The following is a 17,731-nucleotide window of genomic DNA, read 5'->3' on the forward strand; positions in this document are numbered from 1 at the left end:
AGCAACAAAAGGTGAGGTCGACCAGATAAAGTGTTTTTCTACTGCATTGTTTCTTAATAAATATGTGGCAGATTATAAATGAAGAATCATTCAATGGAAAACATGTACTTTATAGCTCACCTGTACGCAAATGTATTGCAACACAATCTAGATATTTTCCTTTAAGCTTTGCAAAATCCCCCTTCACATTTCTATTCATTGGAACATTCCATGTCGTACCCGGAAACAGCTTGAAAACATGTCAAACGCGCGCACCGTTTGATTTGAAGAAATTATTGAAAATAAAGTGGTAAGGTTTATCATTCTTTTAATGTATTCTGAACCGGAATATGCTTTCTTAACCTAGACGTAACTAGTAAGCTGTTAGTCGGAGTGTTACATTAAGAAGTGGGTAATATAAGCCTGTTTATTGCTAATTGCTAGCTAGCTGTTCACTTGAAACATTAGTTATCTGTCATGTTTTAGCTCTTTAGCCGGTGTCGCAGTACCGTTATGTGTAGCGTTAGTACAAAGTACACTGAAGCTACACCGTTTATGTAGCTCACATAAGTTAACGTTAAAATAAAGCTAGCTTTCCTTACACCAAATTACATTTTTTACTTATAGCAACCTGCCAGCCTCATTGTGGACGTAACGTTGCCGGTCTCTGGTTTGTTCTGGTAATATCTATATCTGAGTTAAACAAACTAATTAGGCATTGCTTTGTGGGTTTGAATTTGTTTTGCAGAATTTAATGGTGGCCGATATACCTTAGTAACAATACCCACCCGCTAGCTTATGGATGCCTCGAGTCTACATACAATATATTAAACGTAAATATTATAATTAAGTCTGGTCTGATGTGCTTTCCAAGCAACTAACAACAATCATTGCATTCGTATTTTATGAGGGCACTGCTCCTCAGACATTTAGGAACTATTTAATGTTTGACAGCTGTAAGTAATACAAATGTTGAATGACCTAAAGAATAAAGGCACTATATCCAGGGGTGCACACACCTTTCTCAGTGAGGTACTCAGATGAGTATCTGGAGTCAGTGTTTGGTACTCCAACTTCTGGCTCTCTCAAAGTTCCCATGAAGCCCTCTGTATTGCGAAAATGTCAACGGGGGGGGGGGGAAGTGCAGAGCTTCGTGACCACAGAGCACATCAGCTGTTTTAGCGCAGTGCTGCTGTACAGACCGACGCTAACCGCCTTCTGGAAAAGCTTCACATTGTTTCAGATTGTTGCTGCGCATGCGTACCTGCGTACCACTTATGTGCACCCCTGCCCTGATTATATCACATTAAAGCAACATCAGTGGCCTAATTCCTGCACAGATATTAAAGGAATGACTACCTTGATAACATGGCGTGGCAAAGTTTATGACAGTTTTCAAAGCTATATTATTCCCTAATATATGTAGTAGTAGTCATTTCAGTCTACATTAGCTCAGAATAATTCATATTTTGTTTATTAATCAGAATCAGAATTGCTTTTATTCGTCCTGCAAAGGGGAAATGTACATTGTTACAGCAAAGTTTAGATACATGCGAAGAAAAAGACTAGAACACTATTATATGAAAAGTATTTAAAATAGAAAATAATTACAATTCACAGAAGTACACATTCAAGTAGATTGTAGCTAAGTAGTGACATTATTTATTAAATAAAAATAAGTGTTGAACTGTGTGCTGTATATGACAAGTGTGTATAGTACAATTATTACTGCACATAGTTATGTAAAGAGTCCTGTTACAGTAATGGGAGGAATGACTAGAAGTAGCACTAGCTATACATTTAAAAAAAGTATTAGCAGAACATTGGTGACTAATTTCGCAGATGTTGCTTTTTTTGCAGTGTTGAATATCATTTGTTTGCTGATCATTAGACAAACGATTCTCTGCTTTCTTTTTACAGTTGAAGCCAGTTTGCAGGATGCAGGAGGATTCTAGCCGCACTCCAAGTTACACTGTGACATGCGAGGATTATGTTCATGTGGTTGAATTCAGTCCTTTCAGCTCTGGTACCCCTGCCTCTCTCCTGGCTTACGGTGGGAACCAATATGTGGTTGTGGGCACCTGCCTATTCCAGGTTAGAGACACAGCCTCAATCATCCTGGTTTACCAAAAGTAATGCACAGTATATTATATTCTGAATACACACTTGTTCCCACAGGAGGAGGATATGGACATTGAGGGGGTGGAATTCAATGTTCTTCGAGCTTTCCATCATGAATTACGTGTCGATGCCCTCGCCTGGAGCCCAGAGTCCCGGCTAGACAGAATACCCACTATCAGGTATGGCTTCTTTGTTTCCAGCACCTGTTGGTGTGTGGATAAGACGTCCCTACCAAGTTACATGGGGCAGGACAATGGTTAAAGATTTTGGAGCTGTGTAAATTGTTGCAGCATCAAAATTGCAATGCATGAACATTATAATGATGCATTGAAGAAAGTGCAAACATTTAAAAACATGTCACTGCTTGACAGAAAATGATACTTATACTGGCAACTGCGCTCATGACTAATCTTGAATAAAGTCTTGTCCATGCTAAATTAATCTGCTACTCCTTAGTGGCTAGACTCATTTAGTGCACAACAAGGAAAGCAATTTGACAGATTTTCAGCTTCACAGCTGTTCCCAACAAAGCTTACCACACCTCCTTTTCAATCCTTTCTTTTTTTTTGCATTTAGCATTACCATAAAACAGTTACTGAACCTTGATGCGGCATATTTGACTCACAGATTGTTTTCCATACACATGCATCAGTGAGGGGTTACATTTCTTGCTCACACTTTACATGTTGACAGATAGAAAACTAGAGATTAAACCACCAGCCCTACTTATGATGGACTTGCCCCTCTACCGGCTAAATTGTTCATTTATTATGTAAAGTGGTGCTGACAAATTGTCATTATTCAGGTAAAGTTAAATAAAACCGTATTAGCACAACTGGCTTTTAACATAAGACTGTGTTCATAGTGGAACATCAGCAGCTCTAGAGCCTCTTGTAATGTACTGTAAGAGGTCATCATAACCTTTATTAGGACTAGGAAGTGAAAAGCCATACTTCACTCCCACATCAGAAATCTGACATCTATGTCTTTAACACAACAGAATAATTATTCACGAACACTCGTCCATTGACCAGAACAAGAGGCAGTTGTGGAGAAAGCACAGCAGCCGTTGTGTGAAAGTAGTCATCACCGCCTCTCACTGTCACGCTGCAGCTGCCAGGATGTGAGCCAAGTTATTTCAGGTGGCCGGTTGGACAGGAGGGAAGTAGCCTAACTGTAGATTGTTAGAAAGCAAGAGTTTCCTCCTAATTGGAGCAGTGGATGGGAAGGTTCCACGATCCCCCCGGAGGTGTTTAGGCTTTCTGTAATTGAAAAGGAAAGGCAGCGATAATTCCTGGCCTTCTGTGGTTTACTCCACACGGCCCTCCAGCCAGCACTGTGACGTGCGCACATGTTATTGCGCTGATGACTGCCCGCTCAGGTTCCATCCCGCCTTTCGATCTGCACGTAGCTGTGCCTTCCAGGAAAAGTACAACGTTCTCACGGCCGGCCTCAAGCAGGGGCCCAAAGAGTGAGAGAGATGAGGGGAGGGGGCTTTAGCTGCCAACATCCACCACAGCAGCTTAAAATGGGAATATGTGAAGAATAATGAATCCTACAAAGACCAGACACACACCACATATTAATTATCTTCCTCCAGATATTCATTGTACGCAGCACAAAACCTCATGTAATTTCAGCATTTATTCTGCAATCTACAGGCGTGCATTGTCACATCTGACAAATAAAGCCCACCATTGTGCACTAAATATACCAATTTAATGCTTGTTAGAGAATGAAAAACCTGCTGTGGTATGGCCGATCGCATAGACAAACAGTCTGCCCCATCTGACAAGCTACAGCCTTATTTAATTACATGTTGGACTCTGCCATTGCACACATGTTGTGTCTGCACAGCAACTGACCTATCACAATTCTCCTTAGGGCAGATTTTCTCACCATACAATGGAAAATCAAGCTAACAAGGAGTGAAGAAAGTTTGTTTTGGAAAAAAAGCGTTACATTTGCTATTTGGAAGTATTTTTGTTTAAAAAAAGATGGTGTGGAACAACGTCAGGGTATTTTTATGTCAGAAAAGGAACGTCCATGATATCTTAAAAAGTGAAGTAGCATCAGTTGAGTCAAACCCAATCTTATGTGTGTGCTTTTACTCACAGAAATAGACCAGCTGTTTCTCCTGTTTCTATTCTTTATGCTAAGCTAACCGGCTGCTAACTGTAGCTTCAGATACGAGGGTGGCAGCAATATTCTCATCTTTCTCTTGGCAAAAGATAAGAAGATATTTATTCTTCTCACAACTGAAGAAGTTCCCCAAAGAGTTGGTATTTACTTAATGTTGCCAGGTCTCTTTGTTGACGTGTGCTTTGTGGTGACATCCCCTCGGAAAGAATACACTCTCATCTTTGTCTTCTGTTAAAACAATAACACTGCTCAACAAAAGCAAAGCTGAACTTGTACTGGTATTTAATTTTACGAGCATGTTGGAGATCAATAAAGAAAATTGCTTTGACATTTAAGTAAAAAAAAAAAAAAGAACAGCCAGAATTTGTTCCATGCTTTTCTCCAAAGTACAACACTAATTTGTAGGGTTAGAAGGCCTATCCTAATATAATCTAATCTACTGTAGCAGTAATGCCCCGAAGCACGTTAAGGGTGTTTGTAGTGACATCATGCCAAATCCATCTGTGCCTGCGACTGAAAATGTGTGAACCGCTGTCTGTTTATTCTGGTGATATGTGTGTGTTTTTCTTGTCATAAGTGAGTTAGTGTAATTGTGTGAATAATTGCAGGCACTGGTGTACACTACGATGATTAGAGGGAAAGTCCTCTGCCTGGCTCCGCACAGGTTTTTCAACAGACCTGCGTAAATGCTGTGAGGAATCTTGTTTTTCCCCGTGTTTATCTTAGCTTGCAATTAGAATCTCCCGAGCGTTTCTACTGATCGCTGTCCAAGTTTCTACCACACACACCGACACTCATCCAGAGGTGTCAGTCTAGGCGGTCGCAGGCATTCATGTAGGAAGAGATGTCATCTGTCATTGTGTCCATACAGTCTGACTCCGTTTTGATGTTATCAAATGATGTTTGTTTTTACATTCTCCCTTTCTCTTGCCTCTTCCTCTCTCTTTGTAGATTTTGCACTGCTGCAGCTGACAGAAAGCTACGCCTGCTGACTTCTGATCTTCAGGATAGACATGAAGTCAAGGTAGTGCAACATCTGGAGCACATTGGCCAGAACTGCGCTTGTCAGTTGGCATCAAAGTCTCTCTACTTAGCTCTGACATTTTGCACTTAGTGATACAGGAAATGTAGCCGTGCTCATAGAAAGCGTAGCTGTAGCCTGTGTAGTAATCACAACTTTCCTATAAATGCTAATTTATTGAACTGTGTATTGATCATGCCTTTTCTGTTTGGTTTACATTTAGTTTTTCTGTGCTGTTTCCTAGGTAATGGAGGGCCACACCGGCTACATTAACCATTTGGTGTTCGAGCCAACAGAGGGGAAACAAATTGCTTCCGTCAGTGATGACCACACTTGCAGGTCCAAAATGTTTTATTTCCATATGTGTGTGTGTGTGTGGGTGAGTGTGTGTTCCCAGCTTCTGATTTTCAGCTCTGTTCTCTGTTAATGGTGCAGAAACTCCTGACGGTGTTTCCACAGTGAAACATGATGCTAAGCACAACATGCTACGGTGTGACTTTGCGTAAGCACAGAGCTGCTTTGTAGCTTTTCTAGCTAATTGGTTAAATATGGAAATCCAATTAGCTGCAGAAAATGTTTCCTCTCTAACGGGGGGCCTATAACAGGGGCCCCACATTTTCCTTTAGATTAATGCTAGAGGAAGGGAAAAAGTGTGTCAGTAACCAGGGTCAGCTCAGGGACACCCCCCCCCCCCCCCAGTAGGGTACCTCTACTGCACCATGCAAAGCTGTGCAGTGCTGGGCCCTGCCTTCATATTGTTCATGTACAGTAAGAACAGTCCTGACTTTGTTAAGTAATTTATTTCAAAATCACTCTCATACAGCCCATGTGGCCTTTTCATAAACAATAATAGCATCCACGACCACATGAAGCGGTGACCCTCTGACTGTTACATCAGGCCCTCTGAGCCTCCTCCACTCTCCTCTTCCCCTTCCTCCGCTGACCGGCCAGAGAAAACAGGAGTGTGCTCCATCTGCTGAAAGATTTAAATTCTGTCATGTTGAGAAAATATGGGACGCCAGAGGAAGACAGAGGCGGAACAAGGGATAGATCAAGTTAACAGGAGAGGACCTTCCAGTCAGCCCACACAAACTGAGGCTGGATATGAGAGGAGGAAGCTGGTCCTGCAGAAAGGGAGGGGGGGGGGGAGTGTTTGCCTGCATGTATATGCTGCTGACCTCTCCATCACTCTGTTAGGTTTGGCAGCGGCGCCTCTACTATAAGTTTGCTTAGCTTTGTCATCACTGTCCCCTGTAGTTGTGAGAACTTGGCTGTAGCCAACATGCAACCTGACGCTGCAGCATCTAGGTGGGGAAGCAGACAACCCCCCCCCCCTCCTCCTCTCAGCGGAGTTCGGTTCATGTAGTCTCAACATCTCAGAGTATCAGTGCAGATGAAGCTGGAGAGTCTGTGGGGAAATGTGCCACCTAGGGATCACCAGGGGACACTGCAGGATCCCTGAGGGGATTTGAGGTTGAGGGAGTTCGCAGATGAACTGAGGACACGGCACACATGCTGCATTATGAATATGCTTTTAAGTATTTTCTTCTGTTCTCAGTGATAATCTGTCGCTTTTCTTGATCCCTTATGTTGTGCAATTGAAAGAAATTACAACAGCTTGATATCTCATCCCTGCTTCCAATGTGTCTTCCATCCCTTCTTGGACTGAAGTACCCCTCATGAACTCAAGTACTCTGTCCTTAGTGGGGGAACAAATATTCAGAACCTTTCCTTAAGTAAATGTAATAACTCTACACTGAAACAATACTATGAGTTAAAGTCCTTCATTCAAAACCTTACTTCAGTATTAAAGTTGTCAACCAAACGAAGCCCAATCATTTTCTCTAAGCTAACAAAAGTATATATGAAGGTAAGGGAAAAACAAATACTAGATGTACTTAGTTACCTGCCCTTCATTAACACTACCCTTGATACACATATTTAAGAACAGATTATTGACTGGATGTTGTTAAACATGACTAGTTATAAAAACATAGATATTGTAACAACATTTTTCATACAATGAATATGTCATTAATGGTTGATGTTGTTACGCCCAGGTGTGGTAAAAGCTGGATGTTTTAGCCATTATTTATAAATGTTTAGCTATGTCAAGCATTTTCCTTAGCTTTTAGCCATCTGTTTAAAGTGTAATCATCAAACTGTTAATCATATGAATGTGTTTATCTTCCTCCTTCAAGCACTACTTTGTAGGATTAAGGGAGATGTATTAGCCCAAAGGGAATATAATATGCATCACTATATTTAAGTTATTAATCACCTTGTTTGTTTTTTAGCTTCGACTGAGTCCTTCAAATACGCTTTGTTAGAAATGACTGCTCTATCCCGTCGCCTAAACTTGATCACTGACCTTGCCAATAAATATGTCAAATGATTTATTTCACTCTTTCAACAGTAGAAGTTCGGCATTTTCTTAAACTGAGGATGTTAGACTGTCAAACTCAAATGTAGAGCAGGTCCAGTTTGAAAAGATGCTGATGCAAACATCCACCGTGCGAGGCACTGTGATGGGATTATATTGTTTGCCTCTTCCAGTTCGCTCCCTCCAGAGAGTCACCTCCGATTATTTACTCGGCTCTCTACAATAAATCAGATCCTGCAGCGCTAACGGCATTTCCCGTTTCCTCCACTTATGGGAAACATTGACAAACCGTAACGCTGTTTTCTCACCGAGATAACACAATACAGGACTTCAGATGTCCTTTTCAACTCTGTTGTACATGGACGCGGAGTGTTATTGCCTGATGTAGTGTTATGCAATTACGCAGTGTTTTATCAGAAGCGGTCATGCGTGTTTTTCGTGTCTCATGTCTTTCACCTCGTTTGGCGGAGGTTATGTTTTTGTGGGGGGCCGGGGCTCTCCGTTTGAAGGGCAGAGTGGTCAACCGCAGTTTGGCCGATGGTGGTGTAGCGTGCAATTGAGCTCTGCTTGGCCTCTGGGTTTGAAAGAATAGGGTTTAGTCCTTGTTTTGCTGGTGTGGTCTGGGGCTTTTTCTCTTTTTTTCCTGCTCAGTCTCACTTATGGAGCCTCTGGCTGAGTCTGCACACGGGCAGAGAAAAAACTCCCAGAGTTCCACAGGGCTCTGTCCTGCTGCAGGGAGAGGAGACAGGAAAAGTTGAGTGTTTACTGAGCTCTTTATCTGAGACGGGGCATATCCTCCTCTACACCGCACCACTGAGGACATCAATCTCTCTAACAACACATTTGACATTTAGATAATCTTTGGGGGTACATTTTGGGCTTTATTAAATAATGTTTCTTGCATGATCTCATCAGTCAGCGCCTTCCTGAGCTTCTCAAGCGTTTGTTTAATATTCCCAGAAACACTTGCAGCCGCCCCACCCCTGTGGCCTCGTCCCCACCTCTTCTTCTCATTCAGATGTGGTTAACGATAGATCCAGGTCTCGGGACCCAGTATTCCCTCCATCCAGCTTTTGCTATCATGGGTCTTATTTAGATCTACTGTTATTTAAATTACGACTGCTCATATTCCTCACACAAGCCTTAAATCTTGGTTTGGTTTAGAAGCCCCCTTTATTTGCTCAAAGCTTTTCAACTTGTCTCCGCTGATTTTCCTTAACGGACGTCCATCCTGCTGCCCTCTATGTTCTCCCAGAAATTGAATGGCAGCCGACATTTTCTGTAATGTGAGTGGAGCGTAACGTCGACTCAGGCAAGGGTGATGTGTCCCCCCCCGCCACCCCACCCCACCCCCTCCTGCCTCATGCTATCATAGCTCAATGTAATGTGAAGCTGGCTTTTTTCCTGAAAGAGGATTCCAGCATTAGTCTATCTGTCTTCACAGATCTGATGGAAAAAGGCCCTTCTCCCTGAAAAACCATGAAATACCTGACTGGCATGCAACAAGCAAGCGTCAGATTAATTATGAGAAAACATGGAGTTGGATGAATAAATGCCCACATTGTGTGCAATAAAGCCTCCTAGCTGTGTGTCTTGTGTTGAAAACTAGCTTGAATGCTGTCGAAGAAATGATAAATTGTCTTTTTCGGCATGGGGTGTAACTTGTTACCTTATATCTGCTGGATCAAGGCTGTATGTGTTGCATTTAGGCCGTTTGGACTATTTTGTTTCAAACTCCACCAAAAAGGAAACCTTGGGAAGGGGAACTCTTCTCAGTTATTCTGTGAGCTTCCCAGGGTGGCTGCAACACTGATGCTATTTTTGGAAGTGCTTTAAAGCCCCGTCTTTGTTGTTAATTAAGAGCTAGTGGATTTTTTGCCAAGAGCGGTTCACACTTCAAATCTGATCAATCCGGGACAATACTAATGAGAACTGATTAAAAAAACAACAACATGTAGTTCTCAGGTCTTTGTGAAGCTGGTAACAAACAGTACTTTTAAAGAATGCTCACACTTTCAGTTTGAATACAATGGTTGTGCTAATATAATGTCAGAACCAGTTCACTCAAAGCATACTAGGTCATACAATTGTATATGTATTTTAATGCTCATCTTTATCTCCACAGGGTGTGGGACCTGGATGGAAATGAAAGCACGACTCTCAGACTTCGCTCCCCGGGCATCAGTGTGTGCTGGCACCCAGAAGAAGCCTTTAAGGTATGAGGGCTTTGCTTCAGAAACATGCTCGTATTCTGAGGTCAAACTTTTGAACTGCAGAATTTATTCAGACGGATCAGGTGAGAAGTAAGGTTAACTGTGACTTGTGAAAAATGCAATGTAGGTGTCTCAGTGTCTAAAGCTAGGTGACTATTAGAAGAGAGGTCCGGTGATTTGGCCTTCCTAGATAAGTTTTGACTAGGCATCCTCATTCAGGCTTCATTCATTTTGTGACTGGTCAAACGAGCACAGTTAAGATTCTGACCAAACATAAAATGTTAAATTACTCTGTGAAATGTCCTTTCATGCAACATTGATTTGTAGACACTTTCCATAAGGCTCAAAATAAACTAGCAATCAATGTTTAAATCACAATGAAATCCAGGAAATGAGATTATATTTATGATAAGGTTGTTCCTTTCACTTCCTTTATCAACATTTAGCATCTCTTGCTTTGTCTGAAGGCAAAAGCCTGCTTTGCATTTACATTGACATGTTATTTATTTTTGGGTTTTATCCAAAGTGACTAACATACACAAGTTCGGGATTAAGTATCTTGCCCAAGGACGCGACTTCATGTCAACGACAGGGGCTGAGAATCGAACCAGTGACCCTCTGATTGGTAGAAGCCCATTTTGCCTGCCGCCATTAAAGATGAATCAGAAACAGGTTTATTGCCAAGTAGGTTAACACATAGGAATTTGTCTTGGTGTTATTGGTGCATACATAACAGGGTGTCCGCGGGGTCTTAAAAAGTATTAAAAGTTGATAAATCAATTTAGCGAAAATGAAGGCTATTAAAAAGTATGAAACGGCCTTTTCCCAGGTATTACATTTTGTAGCTTGTTTTCAATACGTATAAGAATTGTCCAAAGAGGTTGTATTCTACAGTCTGCCTGAATGTAATCATTGCGTAGGTGTGTAGTGTGATTCTGTGTAGTTTATTCATGGCATCCCGTTGGATTTGACGTCATCTGAACAGGACATCACCCGCTCACTGACCGATAGCGCACGAAGGTCCGTTTACGCCGGTTGTTAAACAACATCGTTACGGGGAAATGCAAGTCTGCATCCAAATCATGGTTGGAAGATAAAGAGGAAGGACAATCAATACTGTATATAGTAAATGTGAGATAAAGTTTGTCACCAATGTAACCGGTTAAAACTCAAAGTGGTGATGAGGTCTTAAAATGTATGGAAAGGGTCTTAAAAAAGGTCTTAAAAGGTATTACATTTAACTTCAGGTTTCCTGCATATACCCTGCATAAACATACATACATAATAAAACCATTTTAAAAGAACTATAATATCATTTAAAATATAGCAATATTTACATTGAATATGGATGGAACATAGGTATACCTGTACAAATTGAAATATAATAGAATACAAATGAGATATGTGCAGTTACAATGTGAAAGGGCAAGATTATTAAAACAGTTAACTATAAACTTAGTTATTTGTGTCTTGTATTTGGAAAATCTATGAGAAGTGACACAGGTATATGTTTAATTCAAAAGGATAATGCATTATGTCTTACATATTGCACATTATTTCCTGTAAATCAAAATCTTCTAATAACTGTAGTCAAGACAGAGCTGTAATGGATGCTGGGGATTCACCCACAGCAGAAACATGAACTATAATGATTGTTTGATTGACCCGTCTGTTTTGCTCCAGTTAATGGTGGCAGAGAAGAAGGGAACTATTCGCTTCTATGACCTGGTTACCCAGCAGGCCATTCTGTCCCTGGACTGTGGTCAGTCCCCACTCATGTCCGCAGACTGGTGCCTCACAAACACCATCAAAGTGGGGGCTGTGGCCGGCAACGACTGGCTCATCTGGGACATAACTCGCTCCAGGTAACTAGGGGAATGTGGGAAATATGATGATGAATTGGTTTAGTTATGGTGCGCTATAGGATGAGATGTGCTTTAAACCTTGTTTTTATTCTTTGCAGCTACCCCCAGGAAAAACGACCAGCTCACATAGATAAAGCAAGGTTATTCAAGTAAGAAACATTTATTTCTTCTCTATTTTTTAACTGTTGTAAGGCTTTCTTTTAGCTTTTTTCATCCATAACATATTTTTTCAACTGATTTCCCCAGTATTTTATAGGCTCATGCATACATTCTTGACAATTTATGAGTTTAAAAGAGTTGTTTTGTCACGTATGCTTTTTGCTAGTTTCCTGGTGTTTAGCACATAGGTGTTCTTAGCGGTCACTTACTGGGAAAAGATTTTAAAAAGTCCCTCCTGGCCTGCTCTGATAAGATAACACATATTCATATGGGTTTGTTTTTATGTACAAACATTTCAAGTAAAATTCCAAACGTTTGATTTAGTTGTCATGTGTGATGACATTTGAAAGACATGTTTTACCTGTCCTTAGGTGGTCTCGAGCCAATCAAAACCTCTTTGCCACCACTGGATGTCCGGGAAAGATCTGTAGTCAGTTATTTATCCACCATCTTGGTCACCCGCAGGTGAGCAATAGGCTTTGTACTGTTATCATCACTTGTTTCTACTGTTCTTCACAGCTCCAATCTCATGTCACAAACTGATCTCGTTTCAGCCGGTTACTATTGGATCTGCCACAGTGGGATCGGGCCTCAGCTGGCACCGCACGCTCCCGCTCTGCGTGATCGGCAGCGACAGGAAACTCTGCTTTTGGATGACTGAAATGTAGACATCTGTACTGCACCTTCCGTGTTAGATAACCCAACTATGTCCAACTAAGTGTTTTCTATTCTGTTCAATAAACTAAATATTTTTTCCTAGTATCTACAGAGTTTCTATGGAATTTAATGGATTGGCTGCACGTTTGAGCTTTGTTCTTTCTCATTTCAGATTCAGGTCAGCTACAGATTAAGAGCTTGTTTCACTTTTCTCTTAAAAGCAAGTTTTATCACCTGTCTGTTGTGTCCTTCCAAAAGAGCGGAAAGGAATGCATCAAGGCGTCGGCGCCAACTCTCCCCTTCACCAGTCAACATGATCGTTGCACTACAGGTGTTCAATATCAATGATACGCCTCTAAATCATATCAATAATATATATTTTTACAAGCTGTTCCACCTTCCACAGACATGAAGATCCACAGAAAGGTTAAAATGTAAAACTAGGAGGTCTGGCCGTGTTCCAGCTGTTAGATAAGGCCGGGGTTGTACGTGTAATCATAGGAAGAGCTTTGGGAAGCATTTGGGCCATCTCAGATCAAGCCCAGGACATTCAGAGTGAGCAGGTCATGAGGATGCAGGGAGAGGAAGAGATGCACATCACCTTACCTTAGGGTATAATTATCAATGCTCCGCAGACCAAACATGGAAGACAAGGGATCATTTGGCAGAAGCATGCAATTCCTCTTCGGCTACACAAAGACTCATTGTACTGTCACAGGAATGCAATGTGTGAGAAACCACCATCTCCACTTTCAAGGCAGTCGCATGGCCGCTAAACTGCAGAGGGCATTTATTTAATTAACTTGATCATGAATCATTCTAGGTGACAGCTGATCACTCGTTTCCACAGATGAACTTAATCTTGCAGTGTGCATTCATACTCTGCCGTCTAACAGAGGCGTTTATTGTACTTTATTAATGTACAAGGCAGCTGAAACACTAGGTTGGATTGTACAGCATGGCCTCTGTGCGACAGAACATAGCAGGTGGAGACCTCCACTCTTTCAAACCAGTTCGTCAGCCCTGTATATTTCTTGGACGGGGCGCGTTAACCGCCGTCCACAAAGCATAACATGCTACTGCTCTCCTGCTCCACACTTTTGTTTGAACAAGTCCAATGTGGTTCCACCCTCTACGTTTGCTGTGCTTCAGGTGCTAGTGGTGCCCGAGCAGCTGCATGTAACACAGAGATGTGTAAGGATGCCATTTTCATCTGTGCACTGAAGGATTTCCAAAGAGTATAGGAGCTCCTTCAGAGGACACTTGAACTGAGCCACTTTCCGCCTTCGTTTCCTTCCAGTGACTCAACAACACCATCTGATGGCTGATGAGCAGAATGGCAACAAAATGTAATTCTCATCTTTGGAGATGATTTCTACAATATTTGATCCATCTTGGAGATCATATAAACTCACCTTTCCTGGAAACGGGTCCTCAGATGTGACTGCCCCGGGCCTCCTGTCACTCTCAATATAGCCTGAATGAAGCCTCACAAACAGTTCGGATCTCTTTAGCCGTGTGTGGACTAACAACAAACAGTGAAATGGATGAAAGAGAGATCAGATCGCCTTAAAAACGTTCTCCTAATCTCCCTTCTCGGATAATTCTTCAGCGGCCCTGCCAACTCTAAGCCCGGGCTCAACAAAAAGAGAGCAAATCAAAAATAATGAGGAGCATAATATGAGGGGAAACAAGGACGGAGATTAGAGCTCTTTGAGGCTGGTGTTTGATTAAATCTCACGGCTGCTTTGTTGTGCAATGCTTTTCCCAGAATTAAGAGAAGGTTGGTATCGATGAGCCAAACAGAGATCGCAGTGCTCAGTCACTTTTTAGTCGTATACTGTTGGCTTACTAGAAAGTGAGCAACCTTCAGTATCAATAATGACTTAACATTAAGAACTTCTTACATGATGGCTTATAAGAATATGAGAAACCCATTTATTTATTTATTGTGGCTAATTTAAGAAGTTATGTTGAAGATGGCTCACCAGAGAAAGCAGCTGTCATGCTTGGGAACATTAAAAACCATCAAACCAGCTGTTTTCATGTGCTGGCTACACAAATGTTCTTTTCGAAGAAATAAATCAATGTTTTGGGATTTACGCTTGCCAGAGGGATGAAAAATACAAATCTTTGCTCTAACAAATCAGGACATGCTAGACTATCTTACTATAAAGTCTGCAATAGCTATCAGACATCAATGGGCTTAACCCGAAAATAAACCCTCTTCAACTTAGTTTGTTTATTGAAAAGTATTCATCCATCTCTTGGTATTCATGAGATTAAAAGGACACCATGTTAAAATCATGACAAATATGTAATTGTATGCAATTTTGCCGGTTGGGGGCAGAGCATTTACACAGGTCTTGTGATAACGCTCGTCTCTGGCAGCCTCGATTTTGACCTTCTGATCACATTTAAGAAATTGGGACGTCTTTCAAGTCGAGTAAATGAGGAAAGATGAATTGAGAAGGAAACTGGAATGAACCCTGAAACAAGGAGGAAACAGCTGGCCTTGCTCTGTAATTAGTTGTTCCTCTTTCTCCCTTGTGGGACATAAACCTTCGTCATTCCTTGTGTTTGGCATAATGTGGATCCTCAACCCCTCAGTCTGAGTGCTTTGCCAGGTCACCTTGGTCTTCCAGTTTTCATTTAGCTTGGAGCACTCTTGAGTCTAGCTTCTGCCTTGTTTGTGATCATGTTCTTGCTAATGTTTCAATGGTTGTGATCCCTTGCCAGACCAGAACATGCCACATAAATCTGTCAACCATCCCTCGGAAAATACCTCAATCGGTTTTATTTTGTGTTGTTGTCTCGCAAGCATTTAGAACCTTACTATTGGGTTGACTTGCTTTGCTTTTTTTTAAAGAACCTTTGTTTTTAGGTCAGACTTGTTGGGAAAATGCATCCTGGTATGTCCCTGTTTTTTCTCTGGTTGTTCCCTATATGTCCAGCTTGTATCTTCATTCTTCAACCTTAACATGTAGAGAAATATGGAACTCCTCCTTCAACCCACAAATTATGCTTTTTATTCTTGTCTTTCTGGATGGATATAACAAAGGGGTTTGACATTGTAATAATAGAGCAGTCATAATAACAACTTTTGGTGTACGACATAAGGTTTAAGAAATAATTATGGTTTTAGACCATTATTGGTTCAAGAAAATTGCATATTGATGAAAGAACTCCCTCACCAAAAGCAATGAACTATTACATTTTAACACTTGAAAGATTTGTATTAGAAGTAAAAAATATAAATACATACAGTGTAGCCTATATACTATATAGTAAATATAGTTTGATTAGTTGGTAATGTAAAAAATGATAGAGGTGTATATAGCTGATTAAATAAAAATGATTGAAGCCATGCCTATATATCCTTCAATAAGTTAATTACGTTTTTTATGTCTGAATCCAGCTCAGTTATTTCCCAAAATGTTGAACTGTCCCTTTAATGGCTTATATAACAGATCTATAAAGCATTGGTGAGCATTAATATTATGTATTAACAAAGCTATCTTGTTTTTTTTTAGGCCTTGAATCCCCTGATTCCCTCCCATCTCACGCAGTATATTTCCTTGTTGTAGTATTCAGACCTAAAGACAAAGTGAACCTCATGACCCTGCCAAATACTAGCCTCAAAAAGATTAAAATATAATTTATGCAAATAAACTACTTCTGAAAATAATAATATTCATAATCAATTCAAAAATATAAATACTATATTATAATATAGTTGTAATAAAGTCAAGACAAAACATGCTTATGACATGCTCAAAAACAGATATTTCTTAAATCTGTATTCAAATTCCCTCTGTATCAACAACTACACACACATTTATATCAGTATTTCTCTGTGTTGTGGTTGACATGAGGATGACTGTTATGAGTTAAGGGGAGAGGCTGAGCATCACCATGAAATGACATAAAAATGAATAAAAGGGGAAAAAATGCTCCATGTTTTTTAGGCTGCAAACTTTAACTGTTATGTAAGCCAACTAGACAGACAGTATATCTCTCTTCCTCCTGTACATTAGCAGATAAAAGGCATAACATACTTGAATGAATGTTAAATAAAGAATGCTGGAAATAACTGCATCTCCATTAGCCTATATGCTATGCAGAGACTGCCTTCTTCATGTCGTGAATTGCAGCTGATGTTTTAATATGACAATTGGCAAAAGTTTGACATTTGACTTATACAACATTCATAAGTTGTACATTTGACTCATACAATAACCCACCTTCGAGTGATGCTCTAGTTTCTTCATGTTTTTTTTTTTTGTCCCCTCTTGCTTGCGCCGGACTGAACCTGTCTTTTCGCCGACATCTCTTCACCTGCACTAGTGGCCGTATCAAAGCCGTGATTGGGCAGATGTCGATTCAACGGTGTCGGGTTACAGACGTGCTCCCCTTGTCACCTCTCACTCTCGCGTGTCAGCGCAGGGGCGGGGGGGGGGGGGGGGGGCGGTGCGCGGAGAGGGTGCGCGGAGAACTGCGCTGAGGACTGCGCACAAGCCGAGGCCCACTGCGCGATTCCCCCCCTGTGCAATGTGAGGCCCCATGCAGCCTGCATGATCGGCCTGTAGGGAAGGCCGGCCCTGGCAACATGATACCTAAATCATCCATAATTAGCTCCTTCCCTTCGCTTAATACCACATGAAGATAAATGTACGTACAAATTGTGTACATGAGTTTTTGCATTTAATGCAACTTTATACTTGTACTCTACATTTCAGAAGCAAATGTTATACTTTTTACTGAAAAACATCATGACAGCTTTGGTTACTTTTCCGATTACATCTTTCCTACCCTTGCTGTCCAGTAAAATAACATGTATTCCTAAATTAGTGATTCTACTGAAGGAATGAAGTGTTCCTTCATGTTTAAAAAAGTTATCCTTATGCTACTGTATCTGAGGTCTTTAAAAATGAAACAAATATGCATTATTGCAGCAGAAATATCAATCCAAAAACATTTTACACCCTGACAAAGAACATTATATACTGTTATTTTTGGCACTTTATGTAAATATTGCAAATACTTTGACTAAATGAAGGTTTTGAAAGCAGGAATTGGACTTTTCCTGAGGTCTGATTTCTTCTCTTCTGTTTCTCTGGAATATAAAACACTTTCAAAGAGACTTCTTCATGAAAATAAACATTTATTTATTTGTATATGATACATTACA

The 17,731-nt window shown here is 40.8% G+C and overlaps 1 protein-coding gene across 2 annotated transcripts; it reads left to right on the forward strand.

The window, feature by feature from the left end:
- Positions 1-133: 133 nt before the first annotated feature.
- Positions 134-12,645, forward strand: nup37 (nucleoporin 37). Of its 2 annotated transcripts, none has more exons than XM_079654805.1 (10): positions 134-289; positions 1,900-2,073; positions 2,158-2,279; positions 5,194-5,266; positions 5,508-5,602; positions 9,772-9,862; positions 11,543-11,724; positions 11,823-11,873; positions 12,255-12,348; positions 12,438-12,645. In XM_079654805.1, exons 2-10 carry the CDS (start codon positions 1,918-1,920, stop codon positions 12,549-12,551), a joined length of 978 nt encoding a protein of 325 aa, XP_079510931.1. In that variant the 5' UTR covers positions 134-289; positions 1,900-1,917; the 3' UTR covers positions 12,552-12,645. The 2 variants fall into 2 exon arrangements, with proteins under 2 accessions (XP_079510931.1, XP_079510932.1); XM_079654806.1 differs by lacking the exon at positions 134-289 and adding an exon at positions 291-387.
- The last annotated feature ends 5,086 nt before the right edge of the window (positions 12,646-17,731 follow it).

The sequence above is a fragment of the Notothenia rossii genome (assembly GCF_949606895.1).
Source record: "Notothenia rossii genome assembly, chromosome: 10".
In the NCBI taxonomy this organism is placed as follows: Eukaryota; Metazoa; Chordata; class Actinopteri; order Perciformes; family Nototheniidae; genus Notothenia; species Notothenia rossii.